Here is a 14,901-nt window from a genome sequence, read left to right on the forward strand (position 1 = left end):
ATTTTTCATACTTCTGAAAATACTGTGATATTTAATTTTTACACAATCATATCAAAGGGATCTGATGCTCATAAATCAACACAAACACTTTTCTATTTTAACTTTAAATCTCAGATAAGTGATTTAAATGGGATTTTGATTTTTCATGCTGCAGCTAAAATGCATAACACAACTACAAGAATAATCAAAGTGCGTTTACCACTTGGATCTGTAGAGCTCGTAGAGACGACACTCGTGCTTCTTTACCGGGCAGCGGACAGGCGGGTGGCCCGCCTCGTTTTCGTCCCGTTTGACCTCGGCCTGCTTGCGCTTCCTCCTCCTAGATTCTGTCTGTGCTTCACCTGAGCGTAGAAATGCAGCATTTAGAAAGGAACTGCAGTGAAATATAGAACAGAGATCTCTTCTGAAAGAGGAAAAACCCAAGAAGAAGCAATAAAACATAAAAAAATATATATCCTGGTAAAGATATGCAAAGTGTTGCTTGGTAAAAAATACATTTTAGGAAGTCCAGATATTTTTGTTTATTTCAGATGGTTCTAAATGTTGATAAGTTTTTACCCATTTTATATAAGAAAGCTGAAACATCACTAAGGTCTCAATGTTTTCTCAATGGCAGTGGGTGAAGATAAAATGAAAATAAAACGCTTAACGGAAAAAAATAAAGCATATTCATTTCTTTGAATCTCTCACACTGCAAAAACACAATCTTAGTATATTTGGTTTAGTTTTTAGAGCAAATATTTTAGTCTACTTGAAGTAAGATAAAGCCAACTTAAAAGTAACTTTTCAGCTTGTTTTAAGTCAATAATTCCTTAATGTTGATGGGAAAAGTATTAAAATCTGGTAGATTCTTTCACTTATTACATGGGGGAAAAATGTCTTCTTATGAATAAAAATATAAAATTTGCCAGTGGAGCTTGTAGATGTAACAAATATTAAAGAATTACTTAAAACAAGCTCTTATATTGCTGGAAAGTTACTTGTGAGTTAGTTCTCTGTTATTTCAAGTGTAATAAGATATTTGGTAAGATTTAGTGTTTTTGCAGTGAAGCACCAGACGTATTTGTCTTCATCACATTCTAGAAAAATAAAGTTTAAAGGAGTCAAACCAGCAGTTAACTTGGTATTGAAACCATGTTGATTTAGAAAAAAAAAAATCATCCAATTCCATAAGAAATTGATAGAAAGCCGACACAGGTAGCTGCATTACCGTGGTGATCCTGAGAGATGGAGGGCACGCGGATGCAGACGCTGCGCTCCTTGCTGACAGGATGGATGGTGTCGGGCCCGTAAACGTTGGCGAAGGAGAGGCGCAGGTGCTGCTCCACGGTGCGCAGGCCAAAGTATTTGGTGTTCAGGTAGACCAGCGAGCGGAGCAGGGAAGCCGGACTCTGCTCCCCGAGGTGCCGACCGCTCCACAGGCTCTGCTCCTCCACCCGGCCCCACAGCGAGCCTGAACGCAGCACAAAGCACTCCGGTAAGCGTTGCGAGGAGCCTACGGTCGCCGTGCGACAGACTAGGAACCCCCTCATGTCCTCATATAACTTCAAAAATGCAATCACAGAGCATCAGGATGTGAACAGCAGAAAGGTTATAATCACTGGACATGAGCCTCTGTGCGGCCGGCTGCTGCTGACAGGAACACTTGTGTCCTGCCATGCTGCCACTTCACCATGTCACTGTGCTATCAGTGAGGGATGATGTTGTTTCCAGGCGCCATGCAGAGATGCAGCTTCACATGTTCCACTGATAGCCTCTGGCTCGGGGACGTGGAACGCATTTTCACGTCGGGTCACATCAACATCATGAATGTCTTCAATGATAGAACCAACTAAACGGTTCAAATATCTATAAACAGCTGTTTCTGCATTCGATACTTCTCAAAATTACAACGAGACATTAGGCCAGTATTAGGATTAAATAAAATTACGAGACAAAAGTCATAATATTACAAGAATAAAGTTGAATAACTTCATAATGTTATGATAATAAAATCATATTTTGGGAATAAAGTCGTAATATTCTTCTATTATTTCGACTTAATTCTCATACAAGTTTGTCCCATTTCTGTAAAAAAAAAAAAAAAATTGCTATAATCTCAATTACACATTAGTGGGGAAAAAGAAAGAAAATAAAAAGTGCAGGGATTTACTGATTTGTGTAATTTTCTGTGATCGTGGAATTGCAAAAAATCTGGAGGGACTGATTGATGTAATTTACCAATATTCTGATAAAAGGTGCTTTGACTTGATTGATAAAATGATATTTAATCACATAACTTCTCTAGAAGGTTTTATTCATTCGTCCTTCTGGAGTCTAGGGGCCACATAAAAAGAACCGTTGGGGCTGGATTTGGCCCCCAGGCCTCAAGTTTGACACATGTAAAAACTGCAGGTTGTGAGTTCAGCTCCTCTTACCATCAGGAAGCACACTGGGCTGCCAGTCCTTGAGAACCTTGTTGAGCTCCTTTCCAAACTGCTGGTAACACGGGTCGCTGAACAGATCATCCTTCCGGCCTTTGGCGTGAAGATGCTTCAAACAGAGAGAGAGAAAAAGAAAAGCTCACATCAGCACAGAGGATAAACATGGATGCCGTCTGCGGACGAAGCTTTAGTGTCCTCAGAAACAAAAAGTCAACATCACAGTTGGTCAGGATGTGAACAGCAATGGATATAATCACCGGACACAACTGGTTCACTTAGACTTACAGAAAAAACATCAACACATTTTAACTGCATGTCCAAGACTAAAGCTTTTCAACTAAATTACTCTAGAAACGTTCAACAAAACTTGAATAAATATCCTCTAAAGTCAGATCTTACATTTTTCTGCCAGAAAACTCCGACATGTGATGAGTTTAGATAAAAACGTGCTCCTCCTCTCAGCAGCCATGCTCTGATCCTCGCATGGGTGAAGAGAGAAAAGGCTGTGCACCACTGAAACCTGTCCTACTGGAAACACTCACCCTAAACTCGGTTCCTACCTCCGAAAACAGAACAGCCATGTCAGCAAAAGCCATTTTAATGTTTTACGTTTATTTTAAAAATTGTAGAATTTAATTGTTTGCCCTATTTTGTTACAGTTGTTACAAATAGAGCCAGTAAAATGAGGAAAACTGTCGTTAATTCATACACTTGATCACACTAGGTATTTGCTGATAAAGATTGCTTAAAAAATAAAAAAACAGAAGAAATGAACCTTCGCTGATTATGTAAATGGCATTTTCTGGATTGTGTCTATAGTAAAAAAAAAGGTAAAAGAACAACGACCACATGAAACTGTTTTCACAAAAAAAAAAAAAACTACATTACAAGCAATCACTGTATTAAAAGAAAAAAAAGTTCAGTTCAAGTTTGTTGCAGACCTGCAGAGTAATATTTTATTTTATAAAAGGAAATCTTGAGTTTTCCCACCAACCGGCTAAACAGACATGCAACTCTACAAGTTAGATTTTCATATTTCTCAAAAAGCAAAACGTGCTTAAAAAGCTCATATGGTGAAATTTAGAAAAAAATAAACGTGAAGTCATGAATGATTGTTTTTTGTGGATTAACCCAAAAGCACAACTTCAGGAGAGCAGAAGAGTCTAGACTACCGGTGAAAGCAGTCGACATGAGAACAGCATTGGAAAAGTTTTTTGGCACAATTTACTCTAATTTCCAGAAGAAGAAATAAAAATAAACCCAGCGCGTTATCATGGATGTTTAGTGCAGGAGGTGTATTAACCAACTGTATTCCGTCTTTAACCGTTTATATTATCTGGATGTCATCAGTCATTTTGACGAATTGCAGTTCACGTGCGTGACCACGTGAACGGGAAGCATGGCTGAAGCTTTGTGGGATCTGGCGGTAAACATTTCAGTGCACTGACCTGCTGAATTCCCAGACAGAGGTAGAGGATGCTGTCTGGAGAGTAGCGCTCCCCGTTTGGCCGGCACGCCTCTCTGACGAACCGGGACAGAGCTGCGTTCAGCTCCTCCGCGTTCAACGACAACAGGTTGCTTTTCGACCGAGCTGCAAGACACGGAAACGTACACAGGCTCTTAACTGCGAATAAACTGTGGAACAGGGAGGGAAAGAGGATCAATATAATCAAAGTAACGCATGTTGTCTAAAGTAAGACGTCTTCAATAACTGTAGATTCCTGGAGGAAAATCCAGCACCAACCAGGAAGGTTCTCCAAGTCTCAAAGTGTTTGTGTGTCAGAGGAGGGAGGCTACAGGAAAAAGCAACAAACATGAGTGACTTAACTAATGTTCTGACAAAACAAACATAAATAAATGACATGGCTCTGATGATAAAGCACTGGGCTCATCATCTGGGAGGTGATTTCATAGCCGTCCTTCACTGAACACAAGCTGAAGTGCTGCTTCGTAAAGTCTTCTTTACGAAAATCAAAGTTTGTTGGCATTTGTGAAGGTGAACTTGCATTATGATGTCACTGTCAATATAATCCTTGAAAATCGTCTCAAAACAACAATATTTAAAGACAATTCATCCTCCAGCAACATTTGTTTTGACAACAGTAAAAATTCTGCATTAAATACACCATTTGATTTATGAGCCACGATGCATTTATTTAGTTTTGGGGAAAAAAAAAAAAAAAAAAAATTTAAATATATATATATACCGAAAGAATAAATTTTCTTGGTGTCCCAACCAAAACCCAGGTTAAAAACTGTAAAATCCCTTTTCACCCCCCAAAATTAAGTTTTTATCAATTAGATAAAAGAATAAAGGAAAAAATCTACAGACTTTTCAGACTCATGTCTTTTTCAAAACCTTATCTGGACTTGAAAAATATGAATAAATAAAACTCCAAACTTCTAGGCCACTCCGTTATCTTCCAGTATAATCAAGTCCTAAACTTAATTCTCTGTGATTTTTAAGAAAAAAATTTTTTTTTAGGAAAAAAAAAAAAAAAAAAAAGAAAAATAGTTGATTTTGAATTTTGCAGTTTGGAAGAGCCTTTTGTGACGGTCATGAAAAACAGTCCAGGCTGCAACTTCCCATTTAAAAATAAAACACAAAACAATTTCATTTCTTTCCTTTTACATGTAAAAATAAAAACACATCAAATATAAAGCTGAATCAAAATCCCACGTTTAGGCGTTACAGAACTGAAGCCGACATCAACAGTAAAGTGAAGATGTTAAAGTATCAACATGCATCCTGTGTGTAGCAATAAACTCCCTGAAATAGACCAACATAACCTTTTTCTTTTTGTAAATGTCGGCTTGTAAACCATTCACTTCAGGTCTGCATCCTAGTTTTTCATTCATGTTCTCTATGTCTGGGTTCAGCTCACTTGGTTTGGAGGTATCCTTTTCTTTGGTGTCTTCTGATTGGTCAGAGAGCGCCCAGCGTTTCCAGGCGTTGATGCCGTAGCGAGACTTGAGGGGCAGCGACCTTCCTTCCAAGTTGCTGCTCGGACGTGACGGAGAGGACGAAGGCAGATCCTCCACGGCCTGCCTTTTACTCCCCTGGAACAGAATCGTTAGAGTCATCAGGCTGCGTGCCGAGCTGGAGGATAACACGGCTATCTTCACGCGTCTGAACGCACCAGTCTTCTGGGCCGAGGTCGAGGCGCACACTCCTGCAGCTCCTCCTTCTCCTCTGCCAGGACCGGAGGCAGAGAAAAGCTCATGTCCTCGTCCATTCCCTCCAGCACCGGAACGGGATCCGACGCTGAGGACGGTACGCACAAAAGATCAGGTGAATTATTCACCGGTTTGTTTAAATATGCAGAAATGAGTTGCAATGAGGAACCACTAAGGGAAATCCTTCACACTTCTCTCTGAAAGAGCCCAACGGTGAGGCCAAACTGTTTTCCCATGATGCTGCAGGCTGCAAACATTTGGGTTTCTACTCTGCGTCCCCAGAACCAAACATTCAGTTCTTGTTCCCCACTGAACTTCCAGAAAACTGGAAAACTGCTCCAACGTTGAGCTCCTTTAAATCAAGGCTGAAAACTCACAAGTTTAGAGCTGCCTGTGATTCTTAAAAACTGGAACGTTGATTAATATATTTTATTTATATTTGCCTAATGATTTTGATGATGATATTTGACAAAATGTAATGTTTATTTCTGGTTTCCCAATTGGTGGCTGGATGATGTTTTTGTTACCTAAAGCTCTTTGAACTTCTATACAAAAAAACTTGACTAACATTTTGTCTTTCAAATCCAGGTTACAACTTTCAGCTGCGTTTATTTAGTGTAATAGGACACGCCTCGACATCCGTCATTAAAGACGCTCCAATTTATTTTATTTTTTTGCTTACTTACAAATCTGCTGTTCTAAGTAATGCTGCCTTCTAAATCGAGGAATTCGTGGTGTATGAAATATTTTTTACTTTTTTCTCCCCTGTATGTGAGCAATCAGGGACAGACTGTCCAAGATAACCCAATAAACCTTCAATTATGCAGCAAGAAAAGTTTTTCACACCCAAATACAAAGCGAGATGATGAGACAACTCAGGCACTTTTCCAAATCCCTTGACAAAATCCAAACCTTAAAAACATGAGCCTCATCAGTGCTGAGAAAAAAAAACCAACAGAGGGAGAAATATTTGCCTCAGTTGTTGTACTGACCCACCAAAAAGCTGCAGATTCAGATGGCGCCAGATAAAAGCTCTAATAAGTGACAAACTAAAACAGGGACGGTCAGTGAGAAGATCATCATGGACCTCAGAGACTAAAAGATTTCATTTTTTTTTGGCCGTATAAGTCCGTGTACCCGACAGCTAACAGGATAAATCCGGATAAACAAACAAGCCGCGATGGGCTAAAGCTTCAGTTCTTCCTCTGCAGGCAAAAATGTGACGCAAGAAGTGAGATAACAGAAGAGAGTAATGGTTCAGATTGAATTAAAGCGACTCCTGGAGCTTGGACGACACCGTGATGGTGACAGAACGGTATTTTAGGTACAATGTGTTGATCGTTGCACAGCCGAACGTTCAAATGATTCAGTCTGATGAACTCAGTAACAGTTTGCCTTTGATAAGAGCCTTAAAACGGCTACGGCGCTTTGAAATGCTGTGCAAAATGTGTTTTTTTTGTACAGTTTTGGATTAATTACAGCTCTCACTGCATTGTTCTTTTAACAAAGGGCCTTTTTTTGGATCTGTAAACTCCAATTAACGATTAATCGATTACTCAAATAGTCGATTATTTCAGGAGTAAGAAATATTTATAATTTATCGTTTCAGTTTATGTGGGTGGCAACATTATGACGTGGAAATGGTCTTTTTTCAGCAGAATTGAGGAAGAACATGGATTTAACAAAATAAAGCTAATAATTTAGCGTAAGGACAAAAAACTTCAAATAATTTAAAAAGTTTTCCTGCTGCTTCACAAATATTTATTTAATTGTGTTTGTCTATCACATAAAATTCCCACAAAATAAGTCTGGATTTCCACTGCATCTGTCTGAGAGCCTTTGTGTGCGTTTTTTGTTTTCTTTCTTTCTTTTGTCTGTTTTATTGGATCGATTGTTTATCTGATTGGTCATTTGTTCCTGACCTTAATGTTTAAAGCACATGTTTATTCGTATACAAATACATGCAAACTTGGACTACAACAGTGTGAATTATATCTTTATGGTTATTAAGAATATAACAAATGTATGGATGCTTCCTGTAAAATGTCAGGACGGTGTTTACCTTGAGGGAAGTCTGCCTCTAGGTCCAGATTGGGCTCATACTTTTCATCCTCCTCCTCTTCCTCCTCTTCTACCTTCTCCTCTTTTTTGGCGTCACAGCTGGAGGATTCCTCCTTAACGCTTTCTCTCTTCACCGCCAAAGGCTTCACATCTGAAACGTTCAAACCAGGCAGACTCGTTGACACTTCTGGCAGGTTTTATCGAGCAGACTTGTTTCTGAAGTGTCCGCGCTTCAGCAAAGCCGCGTGCGACTCGCCACATTTCGGCAGACTCTCACCTGGTTTCTCGTCGTCGTCGTCGATGACCACAGCTGCCTCTGCGGTACTAGAGGGCGCCTCGCTTTTCAGGTCTTTCATGGTATGGATAATCTGTTCTGCCCCCTGGAGCGTGGTGGGCAGAAACACAGGCACAGGAACCTGGAAGGAGCAGGATTTAGGCTTTAATAAAAGTAGATCGCCTTGAATATTTCCAGTTCCAGAAGGCTGTATTTTTTAAATTTATCCTTCGGTGGTGTCCAAACATTTTACCATGAGGGTCAAAGTCGTTAAGATGAAGCACAATTTTTAACATCTTTTTTAACATTCTTTAAAAAAAAAAAAAAAAAAACATTTTTTGTGCCTTTTTAATTTAATTGTATTAAAATTAACAAAACTGTCAGATTTTTAATTGGTAAATAGTTGCAGAAGGAAATGTATATATAAAAAAGGTCTTGCATAATTAGAGCTTTTCCATTTTGGATTGATTATTTGCTTTCAGGAAAAATTAGGTCGATGTTTGTGGTTCTAGTTACTCCAAACGTAAAATGAGTGCAAAAAACATAGTTAATAAATCCAAAACCATTTTTTGTCCCTATTATTTTTTAAGACGATATTATTTATCTGTAAAAATAAAAAAGCTGTCCTAAAAGATGAGTGTCAACCATCTATGCTAACAAGGTAGATTTGCTCCAATCTACGAATCAGCAAATTGTTCAGAGGGCCATAAATGGCCCCTGGGGGCCTCACTTTGTCTGAAACAACTTCATCATAACATGTGCATGTGTGTTTACTTTTGACAGTGACTGCGTTGATGAAACACGGGGCTCACCGGTAGAGGCATAGAGACTGGAGTGGGGGTGACCTGGGCGTACATGTTCATAGGCATTGGGATGAAGACGGGAACAGGGATGGGTACGGGGATATACTCCCTCTTCACGCCGTCATCTACGTCTGCAGACAGAGAAATGCCACGTCAGAGTCCAGCATGAGCAAATCAGTGAGAGCAGAATACTTCTGTGCAACAGGCTGGGCGTTAAGGCTTGAATATAAAGTCTTACTTTTTTTTTTTCCCCATACCAGATTGATTTTTTTTTTTCCCACCCTCGCTTTTATTTTCTGAAATGCGTCTTTTTATTCCAATCGTCTCTTCTGTGGGTTTTACGACAGAGCATCAGGGCTGGGCTATGAGAATTTTTGTGTAAATACAAGAAAATAGTCAGAATATTTTTCTTGGATTGGAAGAATTCTTGTATTATTTTGACTTTATTGTCATATGACTTTAAAACAAACATCTTAGCCTGACCATTATGTTCCACTGCAGAAATACATCAAAATCCAAATATATAGAAGCTGCTTGTCAAACAAGATGGCGGCCGTGGGAGCGCTGTCGTCACGCTGAACGATGGAAACCCAAGAAATGCTTTGGTGGTGGAGGGAGGGAATCCAGATTTTCAAAAATCAAAGAAATTGATTTATCGCCCAGGCTCACAAAAAAACATAAAAATAAATGAAAATAAAATAATTTTGACTTTTTCCCATATTTTGTCACGGTACACCAAACCTTCCTGTACTTAATATAATTTACAGATCTAACAGTAGCTGATATTAACTCTGAACACATTGCAGAGTCCCAGTTTACTCTGAATGCAGCTGCAAGCTTTTAAGGTTTGTGGTGGTAAAGTGACAAAATGAGGGCAAAGTTCGACTGGCTGCGTCATATTTTACCCGTCTGTAGATGTTTGCTCTGCATGTGTGGTTTGCAGTAGGTGGCTTTGGTCAGGGTGAGCGGTTTGCACAGCACCGCTTTATTCTTCACATCTCTGATCACTCCTCCACTGGAGTACGCCACAGGACTCTGGTTCACCAGCTGGAATACGAGAGAAAATGAAGCGGCTAGCATAAACGGAAATCAGCACAGATCAGTCTGCAGGCCGGTCACAACGACAAACTGTCCCAGTAATTACTGCCATAAACGATAACATTGTGGTTTTGAGACCATTTTTAAACAGTAATGGCACAATAACTCAAGTTTGTTCTCTCAAAGGCCAATAAACTTTAATTTTGTAACAAACACTTAACACTGGAAGGCAAAGATATTTTAAAATATCCAAAAATAAAACAACCAAAAACAAATGAAACAAAAAACACACAACCGAAACCATGAGTAAAATAGATTTTCCTCCGTAAACAAAATTGCTCTTCAAAAATACATATTGTATTTATTATGCCATTAACTGATTAACTGCGTACTGCGACAGGCTTTTCTGCAGGTGTGAAAGGTTTGATTTGTCATACATTACGAATAATTTCATGCTCTCAAGAAAAGTATTTGATTTTTATTTATTCATTCTTACTTACCCCAGATTTTGCGGCGTGCATGTCTAGACCTGTAAGGAGGGAGGGAAAAAAACACAGATCATCTCAAAAAGAGTTAATTTCTTCAAGCCGACTGCTCAGTTGTTGAGATTTTCTTCAGATGAAGTGCAAGTACTGGAGTAGCTGCGCCTCTATTTTAGCAGCAATAGTTTGTGTTTTGTTGGATATTAGAAAAATAAATATAAACAAGAGATTTGGGATCTTCATTTTTTGTTTGTTTTTGTATTTTTTTTTTACTCACGGTTTTGTACACATCCGTTACTTTTCTGAGAGTTCCTTCAGAGTGACACAGCTACCGGATCTGTTGCCATGACCTACTTTTCCTGAAAGCTATCCTGACTACAGCTGATCAAATAAAAGTTCATAGAATAAGAAGCTTTATGCTCCTGAGGCAGAGCAGTTTGTTGAAAGGCTTGAACTTCCCCTAAAAACAAACAAATGTATTAAGTCTGAAACCATTAATCAGATTAATCGTAATGAAACTATTATTGAAATAATCAGCTAATTTAGTAATCGATTAATCGATGACTTGAGCATACAGACTAAAAACGAACACACTCAGAGCCAAAACTGTACAGAAAATGTACACAATTTGCACTTAATATAAAAAAATAAAACCCTTGTCTTCCAGATCAGCCTTGATGTACGCATTTCTAATATTGTATGAAAAAGTGGCAAAATCAAAAATCTGCAGAACTTGCCATTTTTTAAAATCAATTTATCAAATAATCGATTACTAAAATGTGCAGGAAGCGTCTCGGCCCGTACCCAGCGTGGTGTTCTCTGGTCCCTTCTGCGTGACCATGATGGGGTCGTTCTGCTGGCAGTAGAACCTCAGCAGACACTCCTGGTCGCAGAAATGCTTCATCTCCGACCTCCACATCACCGACTCCGTCAGGTTTCCCTGAACCTTACAGCAGTCGCACCGCGCCGCCTGGTGGCCAAGCAGAGGAATGTTTCGGAACGTTAACACCCTTTCTTTTTCCCCCCTCCCCCCCAACAAATCAAACCGCCCGTGAATCGGTTTAACTTTCTTTTCCAGGAGAGAGCTGACCTTGTAGTACCAGTCGTTGAACTTTTTGGCACAGGCCTCGCTGCAGAAGTCCCGGGTCATGTTGCCGAGCTGCCGGGTGATGCCTCTTTTGCACAGTTGGCTGCAGTGGTTGCAGCTCACACACTTCAGCCCCAGCCGGCTGATGAAATCCTGTTTAAACAGCAGCTTGCAGCCTGGAGGAGCAGAAAACAAATATATATGTAAAAAAAAAAAATGCAGGATGAAGAAAAAAAAAAAAAAAACAATTTGATTTACTCAAACCTTAATGACTTTGAATTAGGAGAAAGAAGCCACTTAAGAACCTGATTTCACTAAAGCGGCTTAGAAAAAACACTCAGATTGTACCTACTTCAACCTCTCAAGGAAAAGTTGCATTCGTTAAGAGTCCTTGAGGAGAACGGAGGCGGTACCTTCGCTGCAGAAGGGCCTCTTGACGCCAGAGAACTTGACCATCTCATGAAGGGTCTTCTCTTCTTGGCAGTACTCGCAAAACGTCACGATGCAGTGGAGCTTCTTGTAGTCCTCACAGCAGGTCTTACTGCAGAACTGATAGACCTTATCCTGAAAACACACACACACATTTATGTCAATATTACTGCAGCCATTTCAAGTCAAGATTAGTTTTTTGTCATAAATTTTTTTTTTTCCCCTACATCTTTAAATTTACAGAAAGTGATAGTAAAGTCATTTTGTAGTGACTGGAAAATGCTTTTAAATAAATAGATAAATTGTTTATACTTTAAAGAGTCGGCTCATTTTTAGCAGCAATACTTTTAAAATGGAGATAGAAATGTTTAAATGAAGTGAAAACTCATTTATCTAATGTCTGCTAGTTGCTCCTTAGTTGTCCAAAATGTGGTCCGACAACTAGCGGGTTACTTTGGGACATTTCTGACGGTCTGACCTGCCACTCCAGAATTTCGGGCTTCAGGCTGAACGCTCCTCGGCAGTAATTACATTTCAGCTGGACAGAGCTGTTGCTGAGGGGCGTCTGACCGTTGGTGGTTGTCGGAAGGGAAGCGTTCTGTAAAGAAAGGAGGGAAAAAAAACAAAAAGCTCAGGCGTAAAACTGCTAAATTATTTAAACAAAACTAATTAACTCACTTAATATGGGTGCAAACCTGCCTTTGTAAATTTTAGGTTAATATCTTGAACAGAAATGAACTCCTTAAATATGTTACGCTCCGTTTACTGAATCTGTATAATAAAAGTTTCTCTCTTTGTATTGATTAACTGGAATATATGAACAATTTAACAATGTTCTATTTTATTGAGATGAACCAAGAAAGTAAAAACCCAAAGTGCCCAAACAAACACATAAAATAGAAATGAGTTGTTTTCCAATCCCTTTTCCTCCTCTACCAACGACCTGTTGTACTTTTAATCTACAGCATCAAAACAGCAGAAGCATCTTTTGTTTCAAGTTCTCACCTGGAACTTGGCAACACATTGGGAGCTGCAGAAGTTGAGGATGTCGCCCTCTGGCAGCGTGGCCTGGTACTGCGGCAAAGAGCTTCTTTTACAGAAATGACATGTAGGTTCCTTGTCTGCACACGCACAAAAAAAATGTATAAAAATAAACATTTTTCACTGTATTTTTGTGCCCCTCTTGATACATGAATTTGTATTTACTAATTTACTAGTCACAAATTAAAAACTGTACCCGATTCATGTTAAATAACAAAAAAGCACAGATACAGTAGTGTAGATAACATGTTTGCCTCCTTCCTGTTTCAGAACATCAAACCAATTTAAATATTAGTCAAAAGAAACACAAGTAAGCAAAAAAAAATAATATAAAGTTTTTAAAACAATGTTTAAGGGAGGAAAAACTCAAAACCTCTTCAGAAGCTAGACATTACATCGAGATCCACAGAAACTCAGGAACAAACGAGGAAGAAAGTAATCAAAATGACTCTGGAAAGGGTCACACAGCCGTTTCTATGGCGTCGGGAACCACAGTGAGAGTCGCTGTCCACACATGGAGAAAACCTGGACCAGTGGCAAAGCTTCCCTAGAGTGGTTCCCCGACTAAAATTACCCTAAGAGCGCAGCGATGACTCATCCAAGAGGTCATAAAGACCCAGCAACAACATCCAGAGAAGTGCAGGCCTCACTTGCCTCAGGCCAAAAATGGTTCCAAGATGAAAACCACTAGTGAGCAACAAGAACGTCAAGGCTGGGCTCAGCTTTCCCCAGAACACGTCTTGATAATCCCCAAGAGTTTTGGGAAAACATTCAGAGGACCGACGAGAAAAAATTGTTTAATCTTTGTGAGTTTGTGTCCCGTTACATTAGGCGTAAAAATAACACTATACCCGTGGTACAACACGGTGGTGGTAGTGTGATGGTCTGGGGCTGTTTTGCCGTGTCCGGACCAGGAAGACCTGCAGTCATAAATGGAAACACAAATTCTACTTTCTACCAAAACAAAACAAACAAAAAAAGAACATTCTGAAGGTGACGTCAAGCTGAAACTAACTTTGGTTCTCCAAACACACCAGCCTCCTAACACACCTCTGGATGGTTGAAGAACAAGACGACGACTTTGGAGTGGCCTAGTCAAAGTCCTTACCTGAATGCTATTGAAACTACTTTAAAAAGCTTGAAAACCCTCCTGAATTAAAACTATTCTGTAAAGATGAGGGACTGCAGCTGTTGCTGCCGAGGTTGGCCCAACCAGTCATTAGGCTCCCTTAATAATAAACACCTTCTTTTAAAACCGCATTTTGTGCCAACTTGGGTTGTCTTTGACTAATACTTAAATTAGTTTGTTGTTCTGAAACACTGAAGTGCGACAATCACGCAAAAAAAAAAGGAAATCATGAAGGGTGCAAACAATTTTTAACACTACTGTTCCTGAACAGACCCAAGCATTTGATTCATTATTATTTATACTGAATAAGGAACAGAGCAAATCCATGTTGAACAAATTGAGAACTTCTCTACCATCAGCTTTAAAAACATGAACCTGACTGCTGTTGTTTTACACCAGATGTTGAGACATGCAATTAAAGATGATCTTAAAGCAGTCTGCTTTTAACTTAAGTGCTCAAAGGTTTGTCAAATCCTGTGCATTCTGATTAAGGATGCAGCGATGCACTTTATTTTACTTCCAATACCAATATGTGAGGTTTGGCATCAGCAGATTCTGATCTGATTCAGAAAAACGCTGCTGAATTTACTTTTTCAGACAAATGTACTGAATTACAAATTTATTTTGATAACTCTGCACCAGTTATCAAACAAATCCATCACTTTAATACACCGATAGCTTCATAAGTTTAGTCAAACATGTAAAAACAAAACAACTTTTAATTTGTTCAGTCAGTTCAGAGAAGCATAACAGCCTCTGTAAAGTAAATAATAAAGAAACTAAGACAATAGATTGACTATCTTGGTGCAAAATAAACAGTAACAAACTTTCTCTAAACTGGTTCAGAAAGTGCAAATAGGAATTAAATAAATAATTGAATGTAAAATAAATAATAAATTATGACGTCACTCAGAGCACGAAGCATAGAATTAGACCAAACAGATCTGCCCTTATGGA

General features: G+C 39.1%; 1 protein-coding gene across 1 annotated transcript in view; it reads right to left on the reverse strand.

Annotated features, from left to right (window-relative positions):
• The window catches only part of zmym2 (zinc finger, MYM-type 2), a 31,070-nt gene that overhangs the window by 1,293 nt on the left and 14,876 nt on the right, over window positions 1-14,901 (reverse strand). The window contains exons 9-24 of the mRNA XM_015045048.1: window positions 12,780-12,895; window positions 12,253-12,372; window positions 11,759-11,909; window positions 11,349-11,521; window positions 11,063-11,228; window positions 10,277-10,305; window positions 9,644-9,785; window positions 8,748-8,869; window positions 7,939-8,077; window positions 7,663-7,812; window positions 5,564-5,688; window positions 5,309-5,483; window positions 3,872-4,014; window positions 2,418-2,532; window positions 1,211-1,453; window positions 200-341 (exon numbers count right to left, since the gene is read on the reverse strand). Coding sequence (XP_014900534.1) covers window positions 200-341; window positions 1,211-1,453; window positions 2,418-2,532; window positions 3,872-4,014; window positions 5,309-5,483; window positions 5,564-5,688; window positions 7,663-7,812; window positions 7,939-8,077; window positions 8,748-8,869; window positions 9,644-9,785; window positions 10,277-10,305; window positions 11,063-11,228; window positions 11,349-11,521; window positions 11,759-11,909; window positions 12,253-12,372; window positions 12,780-12,895 — 2,251 coding nt within the window. The remainder of the gene's footprint in view (window positions 1-199; window positions 342-1,210; window positions 1,454-2,417; window positions 2,533-3,871; window positions 4,015-5,308; window positions 5,484-5,563; window positions 5,689-7,662; window positions 7,813-7,938; window positions 8,078-8,747; window positions 8,870-9,643; window positions 9,786-10,276; window positions 10,306-11,062; window positions 11,229-11,348; window positions 11,522-11,758; window positions 11,910-12,252; window positions 12,373-12,779; window positions 12,896-14,901) is intronic.

This window comes from Poecilia latipinna, unplaced genomic scaffold (assembly GCF_001443285.1).
Source record: "Poecilia latipinna isolate Pla-1442-1.1 unplaced genomic scaffold, P_latipinna-1.0 Scaffold704, whole genome shotgun sequence".
Lineage (NCBI taxonomy): Eukaryota > Metazoa > Chordata > Actinopteri > Cyprinodontiformes > Poeciliidae > Poecilia > Poecilia latipinna.